This window comes from Bombus pyrosoma, linkage group LG15 (genome assembly GCF_014825855.1).
Source record: "Bombus pyrosoma isolate SC7728 linkage group LG15, ASM1482585v1, whole genome shotgun sequence".
NCBI classification, from domain to species: Eukaryota; Metazoa; Arthropoda; class Insecta; order Hymenoptera; family Apidae; genus Bombus; species Bombus pyrosoma.
Genome location: NC_057784.1, coordinates 5838084 through 5851076, shown reverse-complemented (window position 1 = coordinate 5851076; position 12993 = coordinate 5838084). Strand labels below are relative to the sequence as shown.

General features: G+C 33.9%; 1 protein-coding gene across 2 annotated transcripts; it reads left to right on the top strand.

Moving 5' to 3' along the window:
* The first annotated feature begins 2130 nt into the window (after positions 1 to 2130).
* Positions 2131 to 12978, top strand: LOC122576092 (zinc finger protein 184-like). 2 transcript variants are annotated; one of them, XM_043745953.1, is made up of 8 exons: positions 2131 to 2847; positions 3037 to 3124; positions 3330 to 3440; positions 3680 to 4310; positions 4499 to 4591; positions 5955 to 6113; positions 6220 to 6523; positions 6604 to 12978. In XM_043745953.1, coding segments are annotated over exons 1-8 (1698 nt in total). In that variant the 5' UTR covers positions 2131 to 2845; the 3' UTR covers positions 6914 to 12978. The 2 variants fall into 2 exon arrangements, with proteins under 2 accessions (XP_043601888.1, XP_043601889.1); XM_043745954.1 differs by lacking the exon at positions 2131 to 2847 and having other exon boundaries at positions 3037 to 3178.
* Positions 12979 to 12993: the final 15 nt, after the last annotated feature.

The following is a 12993-nucleotide window of genomic DNA, read 5'->3' as shown; positions in this document are numbered from 1 at the left end:
ATAAATTTCCAGGTCAAGAGTAGTTCTTGATTATACCTTGATGATTATTATTCCTGAGGAAAGGATGAGGAATATTAAAATCATTTATTTCAACGCTGTAGCAAGATTTTAATGAATTAACTATTTTTAGGAATTTTTAAAGCTGAAAGTGTCGAGATTCTCCTGATTAAACTGAAAATCTTCATTTCCTATATTCGGTCGTTTCCTCGTTTATTCGATCATTCTTCAAGTATTTGAAAGTAATTACATGATATAAGAATCTTCGTATAAGGAGCCGTGAAAATTTCCAACTTTTAATAGTGTTTAATAGCTTTAATCTTTGTAATTTTAAAGTATTTCAAAATCTATGCTCTTGAAACTGTAAAATGACTGAGTAGATCGCTCTGTTCGCGGTAATTTCATTTGTAACTTGTACTGCGGAAATTGCACTATCCAGAGGAATTTGTACATTTTACGCGAATCACGTACCTACTCAATGTTAAAAGTTTTGAAAGATGAAATACCTTTGAATAATACGGCAAGGAAATAGAAGCGTTAATCCTTTGCATTAATTTAACTGCGCCAGCAACTGAATATTTTGTTACTTTGATTGTTTTAAATTTTCCCTAAGATGATAAATAAAGGAGGGAATAATTTAGGAAGGAGAATAATTTTGGAATAACGATTTTAGGAAGAGAGAAATTGATGTTCTGAAATTTATCAGGAAAATTAGTATTGTACACGTCGTCAATATGAGTACGTAATTCACGATGTACCAGCCGCATTTGTATGTATAGAACTAGGCACACAGATGACTTTAATCTCTCGTCCTTTCATAGAAGCCTGACCCATTTGATACGATGTCCTCAAGGAAATATTTTGCATGGCTTGTCAACGAAATTTCTCTAATACCGCATCTTTGTCTGAAAAAAAGCTTGTTAAACATCACTTTTTAACATCAGTATCATTTACTAAATTTTATTATAACATATCTACTGTTCATTCGTAATGAAAATTTATTTTATTGAGTGACTATTTGGTAAGGTTTAAACGCTTATTAGGCAACATTTAAACTTTGTCCTTATATATTGTCCATTATTTATAAATCACGAGATAGTGGAATCATATGCAACGTCGTTTATTATAATGTTTGGCAGGTTTCGCTAGTTGGCGCTCATCGGTAACAATAATTCAGATAGAGAAACATATCTCTTATGTAGACTTAAACAAAAATAGATCTTCTAATATAGAATAAATGAAAATGGATAGCGTATGATTTCTAAATTATCTTGGAAAATAATAATATATTCCATATATAAACCATGTATAACTTAAAGAAATCATACGAACAATAATATTTTTTTATTTTTTTAAACCGACAATGTGATGTACTTTAAACGGATCTCTTATTTTTCAATTGTAAGAATTAGTTATAAAAAACGCCACAGTATATGAATCGGTAAGGTAGTGAAAATATGCAAAATAAAATACATGCCAAATTTTAAAACCGATTGCTGATATACATTCATCGCGTTTCCATGAATCGTTGGAGACTAGAAATCGTTAATAAATATCATGTGGTTCAGTTTCAAATTAATTATAAACGAGCGATCATTTTCCTCGATAATGTATGGACGATTATACGCAACGGGTAAAAACTTCAAATACCTGTATGGGACTCGGAAACTCAGCAGCGCTATCTTACATCGAACAGCTGAATTACATATGAATGTAAACTCTCAAGCTAGATTTCCACGTCAACTACATACTTTACAGATACAAAAGACACTTTTACACCTAAAACATGTATATAGTAAATATAAAATTATAACTACTTAGTAGTTTAATATTACTTATTATTTTTACAATTCCAGTATATAGTTTCATCCTAAAATAACATACTTATTCTCATAAAAAAACCAAACAACAAAAACTTATTCCAAATAAAAATAAAATACTTGTAAATATTTAAAAAAGACTCGAGAATATTTCTCTAAATCTCATGAAAAAAAGTGTAATGTTAATAGGAAGAGATAAATGATGATTTCTAAGACTGTCACGTAGAGAACGTAGAGACCAATGAGAAGCGAGGACAGTAGGTCATGGACCAATGAAATCGCTTGGTGTAACGGCTATTAGCGTCTGTGGAGCGTCACCGGGAGCTGACCTTGGCGGCGCTTGGCTGCGGCTGCATTCACGGAAGGCGCCCGAAAACGCTTCGGAAAAAGGCATCGGGGGCAGCGCGCGTTCGTGTCGCCCATTGTTATCCTCGTCGCGTGTAATGGCTACCGTAGAGTTTGTTGACGGTGCTCGGTCTGCTTGTTCGCGCATCGGCCTATCCTGAGCCACGGTACGCGGCGACGTGGCCCAACCTGACGGGAATAAAATCAAAGAGAGCTTTAACGCTGAGGTACCGCCAATTTTATGCAACCGAGAAACCCGCGCTTCGTATACCAGTCGCCGCAACCGCCACCGCGCTTGGACGACATGATCTGCGCGGGTCAACGCTGCTCATTGACAAGCGTGTAACTCAAAACTGATTTCGCGGCATCCACAACAGGCGAAATCTCACCGGCGTTGTGCCCAGTGTTAATTTTAACGGGATCTAACGTATTAAAAAGGTGTATCAAAGCACTAAATCGATCGCCATTGATTTTTCCGTCGCGACCACGGCCCTACCGACACGAGGAATTTGTTTCTCGGATGTTGTATAGGACGAAACATATAAATTAGTTATTAAGGTATCACGATCACCAGGAATAGTAGTGACCAGCTGCGCGGCATTCCGCGCCGCAGTCATGGCAACTAGAAGATCATCCGTTTGGCACCCAGACATGTAACCCGCGGCGCCCGTGTAGACTATCACATGTGAGTATCGTATGTTGCTGTAATACTTTGAGCCCTTGTTTCTTACCTCTATTCTATCACTCTTTTCTTTTCATATTTATCTATGAAAGTTATCCCTAGCCACTTTGGTGTGGTTCCGTTACTTATCTAGATGTATCACATACAGCTCCTATTTTGTTTTCATTTAATGAATGCCTACTGATTGTGCAGGGTCAAAGGCAACACATCAATGGCCCTAGAATCAAATGGCAGCAACGTGGTGTGGTTGAACACAACCCGTCCTGATCAAATACAACAGGTATGCAGCTTGTATACCAGCACGACGTAAAAAAGGAACGAGTTTTCTCCATTGGTATTTATTAGCTTCTCATTGATGCTTAATACGCATAACGTATACCAATGTGTGTAGCACGTTGATTTAAACAAAGCCATATAGAATGTCATTGTTTTTTGTGGATGTAGTACAAGACTCGTAATATCTAACAATAATTACCGCTTAACAGAGCCAACCAATCGAACAGCCAGTGAAGTGTTCCATGTTTACTCAAACCGAGCAAACCAATAGTTTTACTCAAACGGAGCAGAGTAATTCGAGCTACGGCGATCAGAGACAGGTTACTAATTTTGAAACTATGAACAGAGATAGGTTTTTACATCTGATTTAAAAAGGAACAGTGAATAAGTAGATCATATCCTTAAATATGTATAACATCTTTCATTAAATAAGTTTCTATATTTTACTTCCTTTTTACATAGATCTGTTACATAAATTTTTAATCAATAATGTATTTACCTGTCTCTGTATTTATTATATTAAATATAAGAAATTGTTATTTACAATATTAATTTACAGCAACAAGCAGCTATGTTTGACCCGCAACAAATACAGCAGCAGCAAGCTGCTCAAGGTCAACAATCACAGCAGCAACAATCTCAGCAGATGTATGTTACAACAGATAAGAAAGAGGATAAGTCCCAGCAGCAATCTGCAACTGCAGACTTCCCTTTCTATTACAATGTCAACATGCTTCAAAAGGTTCAAACAAATGCAGTGAGCACAATCGGTGCAATTACAACCGACGACAAGGGTTGCTATCGTTTTGATGTGCAACCTGTCGGTTATAACACATTATTAAATCAGATGAGTATTGCGGCTGCTACCAATGCGACCTTCAAATGTGATATTTGTGGTTTGGTCTTTGGGCATATGAGTTTGCTGAATCATCATAAACGGATTCATAATACAACACCTAGTAATCTTCAGCAACAACCACAGCAAGTTGTTGTACAAACACCTACAACAGTTACTGTTGCAACTACACCAGAAAGACCATATACCTGTGATGTGTGTGGAGCTTGTTTTGCATTACCAGGAGAATTAAAAAGCCATAAGACAAATATGCACCAGAAACCAAAGGTGCAGATTTGTGAAGATTGTGGCAGTGAAGACCCTTGTGAACATCATCCTACTAAAATTAAAAAGAGTATGTTCATCATTCATTATTTACCGTAAAAATATTTTCCATTGTAACATATAACAACATATAAAATGTTAATATAAATGTTATTTTGTTTTAACATTTACAGAAACACCAAATAATTACTTTCATTTATAGTATATTTTAATAGTCTTTATCTAATAAATACTTTAAATGTATTTTTGTTTTTATAGCTATCAAACCTGGTCATCATCCTGTGAAACGAAGGGGTGTCACCAGTGTTACTAAGTGTCATAAATGTAATGGCACAGGAATAATTTTTATTGGTAAGTAAAAATTACCATTGCCATGCTTCATGCAGAATAGAAGAAAAATGTTTACTATGAGAAATCACATTCTCTATTGTTTTAAAGTAATATATTATATTATATTAATATATATAATGTTAATATATGTATATATATAATATTAACACATATAAAAAATTAATAATATAAAAGAAACATTTTTCTTACTAAACCATAATCATCTTTCCTGTACTACTATCATTTCATTACTATCATGATCGTACATCGGGTGGTGTATGGTAGGTAAACACGACGAAAAACTAGATTCTGGAATCAGTTCCCTCGCAAAGTGTGGCGGCTGCAAGGCAACAGGCCGCATCATCATAGGAAGTAAGTCGGAGAAATTAAAGCCAAAAAAATAAGGGATTTATATTTCATAGTATATTTTAGAACCGTCTATTAATAATTGGATAATATCATTTAAATTTTTCTATCAATTATAAAAGTTTTAAAAGTCATTATACCTTCTTATACCTCACATGAAGAAAAAATAAATAAATACCGTTATATCACCGTTTTGTAAAAATAATATTTAGAATCATTTCGTCGTTATTTGTTTTGCTTCTTTCTCGAATTTATGGCAAAAAGAAATAAATGTTTAATGCTGCAAAAATTTAGTATCATAAGCTTCTTTCATTATTTATAGTATCTACCATATTTTATTTGCATGGATTTGTTGTAGATAGACAAAGGTCTTCAGCACTGCTGGTTTTTCCCAATATTAAAAATTTTGAATTTTGGTTGCATCAATTCTGTTTTCTTTTTGGTAGCATTGTCGATATTTACATTTAAGAATCATTGCACGGAATAAAATCTCCCCTAAGGGACAGTTTTATAAATTTGATTCACTAAATTTTAGCATTGTTAATATGGAAAAATTATTTTAGATTTCAGTTCATATAGTTCATTCTTTCTTTATTTCAAGACATAGGCAATAAGGAACTTATTTTAATACTCTGAATATAACTAATCATTCTATACATATATATAATGATCCAAAAATCATCAGATTTAAAACATCTGATCATACCTCATTTCTTATTTTCTGCACTAACTTCCATAACCCGCATGTTCAAATTTCTACATAATATTGTTACATTTTGTCCAAAGCATTAGTTTTGCATCATAAAATGATTTATTGGTGCTATAACGTAGAATTTCTCTTTTCTATATTGAAATCCCCTTTTGGATATATCAACAAAGAGTATATTTTTCAAAGAACCATACACAATCCAGTGTCTCTAATTCTTCAAAGCATTTACTCAATCATCTCGAAGCATATCTTTTTGTAGAACTGGCCCTTCGAGGAAAACTAAGAAATCGGATGTTCTTTTATTTACAGGCGGTAAACAGAACAGTCAAAATCAGGCAGAGAAGCCGTTTCATTGCAACGTATGTGATGGAACATTCTCCAGATATTCGTCACTTTGGTCCCATAAGAGACTTCATTCTGGAGACAAACCTTTCAAGTGCGAAGTTTGTGGCTTAGCTTTTGCAAAAGGTGAATAAAATAGAATCACGAAAATTATGGTAACTTGTTCTAAAAGATCATAATGTACACTGTCAATTTATTTTTACATTCACGCTATTTATTTTTACATTTATAGCTGCTTATCTAAAAAATCATGGACGAGTGCATACTGGTGAAAAACCGTTTAAATGTAGTGTTTGTGGTATGCAGTTTTCGCAAAGTCCTCATTTAAAGAATCATGAGAGAATTCATTCTGGTGAACGTCCTTATCAGTGTGAAGTGTGTGAAAAAACATTCGCCAGACATTCGACCCTTTGGAATCACAGAAGAATTCATACCGGTGAAAAACCTTATAGATGTAATATATGCGGTTCGGCCTTTAATCAAGCTACACATCTGAAAAATCACGCGAAGGTTCATACTGGTGAAAAGCCCCATAGGTAATATGTAGCATGTACTTTTAATACTTCGTTATTTCATTTTCAATTTAAACATCTAATCAATATCGTTCTTCCTACAGATGTGATATATGTGAGATCGGATTTTCCGATCGCTTCGCATTAAAGCGTCATCGTGCAATTCATGAAAAGTACGGTCAAACTGCCCGAAGTCAGAATGCGAATAATCCAAGTAACGCACAGCAAGCGAACGCGAGTAATCAGCAGCAACAGCAGCAGCAGCAGCAGCAGCAGCCTCAACAAGCACAGCAAGGTCAACAGGTTGTCGTAGTGAATGCCACGACTCCTGTTACCGTAAGTCAAGGTCAAGGGCAAGCGGTAATGCTCGAAGAAGTCTACAAGTGTCAGGTGACCTTTCCAGAGCCTAAATGATTCAGCTAGAGAATACCTTTCAGGAGCTGGTAAAGGGGTTAATCTTTTAACCTTTTTAAACAAACAAACAAAAAGTAATTAACATTGAAAATGCAACGTACATGTGAACGTATGCAAAAAAAATGTAAAAGGAGACATGGATAACATTGATGAGGAGACAGATTTCCAGAGTGACTGGCAGCACGTTTTATGTGCAGATTCTGTGGGAGGATTATTTGGTGACAGTCGGGTATATCTTAAATAAATACGCATGGAAAGGGGATACGATTAAAAAAAAAAAAAGAAAGACTCAGCGATAGTTTACGCGAGTGAGTAATTTTCATAGGATGTGACTCGGAAGAGTACGGCTCGTAAAAAATCGAAACACTCTCCCGACCACCGGTAGTAACAAAGACAAATTTTTTGTGAATGAATCCGGAGCGATATTAAAGGAAAGAATGAAGTAAAGAAGAAATATTAATAAATCTACTTTATATTTTCTCACTTGAGATAGACGCATTATTTAGAAACATTAACATCGGATCAAATAACATCAGTAGAATCGTTTCTAACGATAATGTAGTTACTTCCATTGATTTGTAAATGCCAAATTGCAAATTAATTTTTGTTTCTTTTTTTTCTTGTATATTCGTGGGTCATACCCGTCGCTCTGAACAAAGTTTAATACAAAAAGATTATAGTGAACATAATTACATATATACAGGTTTCGTGACTCATTGAACGATAAAAAACACATGTGATAGCTTCGAATGGATCTTGGCTAAGCAGGAAGTGACAGTAATCTGATCGCTCTAATGCTATGCATGCTATGCATTTTATTAGCGTCGTAGCTAAATGTTTCAGAAACGGATCTAAAAAATACAAATGTCAATAAGTTTGTAGCGAAACGACAGATTTATTTTAAATGCCCGAACCTCGGCCCTTGTTTATTATTGTTTAAGTAAAAAAATGAAAATAATGAATATTGATTTATGTATATTATATGATAATCTTATTTGTTCTTGCAAATTGAAATCAAGAATTAACTTAAGCAAAAAAAAGAATAAAATGAAGAAAAAATAGGAATGTTAAAATTAAAATATGACAAAGAAAACATGTAAATCGTCATCGAAAAGGGAAGCTATTATCATCTTTGCATACGTCTTTATGTTATGAAACTGAAGTCGTGGTACGGAACGATATCGCGATTTGAGCGAGCCCTCTTCCGTCCAGTCATTCGGGATCACAAGAGAAAACTAATTATTGCGTTATTGCAATGACAACGACCACGATTTAACAAAATAAAAAAGAGGAATATGATGACGACAAAGGTAACGCGTCACGCGAAGAGGATTTCTATCTCACACGGAGCTGCAATAAATAATAGTGAATATCGACGGGCAGACTAATCTGTTTTATAATTTTAAGACCGTGGACTATAATGGATATCAGTTACTAAAATAGTTGCTAGTTTGTAACAGCAAAATAGTTGGCTAGATTATCTATACAATATATACATAATTAATTTTTATATCCCCATTTGTTAAGAATGATGGCCAAACACCATCACTGCGAACTCTTAAAATAGCGGTGAATCGGTTCGATTGTAACTTTAAAAAAGGCATCAACGGTTTTACGCCTACCGACTAGTCGGTAACTTTTGGTAACGGCAATGGTCAGGATGCCATATACGCCATTTTGAAGCAAAGAAACACACTGTTCCTCGGACATCTACATCAACTGTATATTTTTTCCGCCATATAAAATTTTCTTTTTTGATATCTCTTAATTGTTTCGAATAACATTTGTATTATCCTCCTATTTCGTTTTTGCCGGGAATAATTAATGAAATATTCTTTTTCTCTCTTTTTTCTTAACTTCACTAAACAAATTGCCGCTAATAGGAACCATTAACAATGAAACTTAATTTTTCAATAGCTATATCAACTTGATATTCAAACTGTTTTTGTACGAAAACGAAACGAATAAAGTAAATAATTATTGTAATAAATGAATCCTAAAACGTATACGGCGAACATACGACTATATGGCTCGGTGATGTCCCAAGAATTGTTTTTTTTATACAGTATATAAACTGATTATTGAAGTATTAACGGAGAAATACTATCAAAACGAAATACGTGATCACAGAGTGATCTACCCTCTGCAATCAAATCATTGAGCAGTAATGGAGAATTCTTGCAAATAAAATCTGGGATTGGGGATTACTTTGTTTTTATCGCTATAACTTGTAAAATAAAGGTAATACTATTATGTTTAATTTACTGTTAATGTGGTCATAATACCTGCTACAGTATTTTCGATTAGATTAGAAAAACTTTTCTCTTCGGTGTTCCCTGAATTTTCCGTTCATCTGATGCTTTTTGATTATATTATATATTTTTTCTTTCTTTTTTTAGTCACACAGTCCTTTACAAGTTTCAACGCTTTCCACAAAACTACGTTTTCGTTTCTATTTTCCTAAGACTGAGTGGTACACAGTTTAATTTTCTTAACGGTATGCTTCACCTTAGCTTGCCAGTGCAATGATTTCTTAAATTATTGTTTAAATTAATTATGTAAAACTATGTAATTGTAGTTCTCCGAATAGTAATCGTCGATATTCTTGAATTTTCTATTGTTCCTTTAATTGAAACTCAGCCACTTTAGTCGAGGATAGTAAAAACTTGTAAATGATCACCCAAGTTAGAGTGTTTGAAATAAACGATATTTCCTCTGTTATTTCTTTGTATGACAGTGATCTACAGTTCCCGAGGAAAAACAGAGTTTGTAAATATATGTATTAATAATTATACGATGTCCCCAGGTCGAAGAGGAGGGCTCTAATCGTAGCGTTTTACAAAACGACTCACTTTCGTTCGATTAAGCGAGTGAAAGCATGAAAAAATTGAGAAGAAAGACAAACACGATTCTTAATCTGTCGAATCCCAAGGCGAGAGCTTGAAATTGTAATGTCTTAGATGCGATTTGATGGGAAAAACTGCTCAGAATAATTACGGAATCAAATTTTAGAAGGATTCTGGTAAAGTATTCAATTTTCTAAAATTTCCAATTGGAAAGATTCTATGTTTTTAAAATTTCCTTTTTTTTTTCGATTATTTCTACGTTTCGATTGATTTTTTCAGAATCTGATTGACATGAGCGATTCCCATAATTGTTTTGAGCAGTTCCGAATTGCTGGTTATAGATTAGCAAGATTTTTGTATCGAAAGATTATCGGGCCCTTTTGTTCGAACGAACTAACGCACTTTTATAATATTGTACCTACGTTAAATAGGAGACCTATCACCGAGAAAGGTTTATAAGGATTGTAAGTAACTAGGTGAATAAGTAATTTTAGGGTTCGCGTCGTAGAAATTATCGAAGGAGATACGGAACTGTTCATAAGGCAACCCCATAAATCATAATATTCAATAAATTTGCTAATCAGTGCCATTTATGAATAAATATTTCTGTTTTCATTTTCTGTTTCTTTTTTCAAATTGGCCATTTTAAGCACTGACGTATCCCTTCTTCGCTCCCTTGCAAAATCTGATAATTTTTTTATCAGACTCCTTAGATAATATTCTGCGTACGAAATGAAAATTCGGAGCTTCCATTTTAATCAAAACGCCTGGAAGCGTCTTCCTGAGCCTCGCGAGAATATATTCTGACCTATGTTCGGTTGTACATAAGCTCACGAATTCAAATCGCAAATGAACTTAAAGGGAAGAAAGGAATGAAATTACTTTGTTCTATATTGCGTTCGATACGTATCGATCAATTTACGTAATCATGGAATCCTTCCTTGATCGTTTGAGGAATTAAGGGTCGAGGCTTCAGGGCCATCATGTAACCCGGCAATTTGTTTGTAATCGCATTGAGAAGGATCATTGAAGCGCCAGAAAATTTACGATTTTTTTTTCGACGATAAGAATCATCGAAGACGATCAGTGTCCTTAAAACGTTCGACCCTTTTGCGACCGCGTTGATTTCGAAGGACTGACGGCTTAATGAATTTGCGCATGCCATTCACTCAATGATTAATTCTTATCTGGATTTTAAAGAACGAAAACAAAGAAAGGCTCTTAACGTAACAGTATTTTATAATATAAACGGTAACACACTGACGTTAATGTCCAGATAAGGATTAAGCAGGCATATCGAGGTGAATATACGTAAAAACAGAACTTTATATAAGTATATATTGTATAAGTCTTGTAACGTGTACAGATTTTTCGTCCGTGTTCGAAGGAAAGACGAAGGGTTTTTGTACAAAACTATCCTCTTTAAAACACTGCAGACACATGCAAAGGGAAAATGGACTTTTGCGATTCTCTTCTTTTTTTCCGGTTCGCGTTCTTTTTATTTTTCTCTCTCCTTTTGATAACAATATTCGTCGTCTAGCCAAAAGAGAAAGAACAAGCGAAAAGGAAGGTAGAAACTAGAAAAATAAACGGAAGTGGAGGAAACATTACGAGTACACGGTAATACGGTATTGACTATACCGCAATTAATGTAGAAACATATTCGTAAATATTTAAAATGGAGAAAAATCGTGGAAGAGAGAAGGATGGAAATTATGAATGAAGCCTAGGTATAGCGTGCAATTTTATGAAATTTCTTAATTTAAAAAAATAAATAAGAAAGAAAAAGAAGAGGAAGGATAAACGGAATGAAAAACAAGGAAATATGCAGTCCTATCGCGATATAGATTAATTTTTACATGACACCATGTTGTATGGGCAATAATGCTGATCATACGAATTTTTGATAATAAAACACGTTCCTATTAAATTATCTGTTCATTGTCGTATTGTTAAGTCTTGTGAAGCGGGGCGTTTGGAAGAAAAGAAAAAGAAGAAAGAAAAAAGGAGACAATGTTCTGAGGATAATAGACTATGGGGTAGAAGAAGATGCAAGGGAAGAGTTGAAAATGGCCTCTTTGTAAGATAATAAGGAGACATCCTACTTTGAAGAGAAAAAAAAACATAATAATAAATAATAATACAAGAAACAAGAAAATAAAATGGGAGGATAGGAGAAAAAATAAAATAAAGAAATCTTGTAATTTTCTATCATGACGACAAGAAAATTAGAGAAAAAAAAAGGAACATTGGTAAACGCGAATCTAACGACGTGAGACTGTATATTTAACGTAATAATTTATTTTCAGGGTATCTATCGAGATATTTTTTCATTTGCCATTGTAAAAAAATTTTTGAAAATCTACGCACTTTCTAATAAGCTAAACTATAGTAGGAATGTAAAGTTATATATAAAAATTGTAAGATGACGATAATGATAGTGATGATATGATGATTATCATAATGATGATTAAGAGAGATGAATTATTATTTTCGTCTTTTTCACGGGGGACCTCGATAATTTTTAGCTGGTATTTTCATCGTCGAATTCGTAAGAATACTGGGAACACTTTGTTCCATGAATATTGTAAATGACGAACGAATGATCTCGGTATTTTTATCATCTGCCACATGATAATGCCGGAAACAGAGGATTGTAGTTAAAGAAAAGCAAAAAATTTTACTTTTATCATGTAACACGTTATAGATGAAGCGAATTGTATTCCGCGATGCGCTCTTTTAAAATTAAGTTTCAATCTTTCGTTTTCCTTTGGCTTCGACTTCCGCGCGAGCTCTTCTTTTCAAGTCTGTCTAATATTGTGAGAAAAAGGAATTTAAATATTTTTTAATTCGAAAAATGTTGAAAGAAAAGAAAGAGAATCATTTACAAAACGAAGCTAAACAATAAACGATAAAAATAATATGCGGTGGGTGAAGTCACTCCGAAGAAACTTATAAAATGCGTGTGTACAAAATAATCAGGTGCACACGCTCGAACACCGTTTTGTATGAAAAAGAACAGTCGTAAAGGAAAAAAAGATTGTCACTTTAGATTAGTCTGCTGTCAATATAACTAGAATTATAATTTTGAATGTAATATGTATCATACTGATTATTGCCTAGATAAGAAAACCGTACCGATTAAAAAGTTAGCGCACGATTATATCAGACTTTAGGTATAATAATAAATGATGTCCACGGGACATTTTCATTTTTGAAGACACGTCAATTTTA

Coding starts and splice junctions, on each gene's coding strand:
- LOC122576092 (XM_043745953.1), top strand. Junction 3,125..3,329: donor GTCCTGATCAAATACAACAG/GTATGCAGCTTG, acceptor ACCGCTTAACAG/AGCCAACCAATCGAACAGCC. Junction 6,114..6,219: donor TGGCTTAGCTTTTGCAAAAG/GTGAATAAAATA, acceptor TTACATTTATAG/CTGCTTATCTAAAAAATCAT.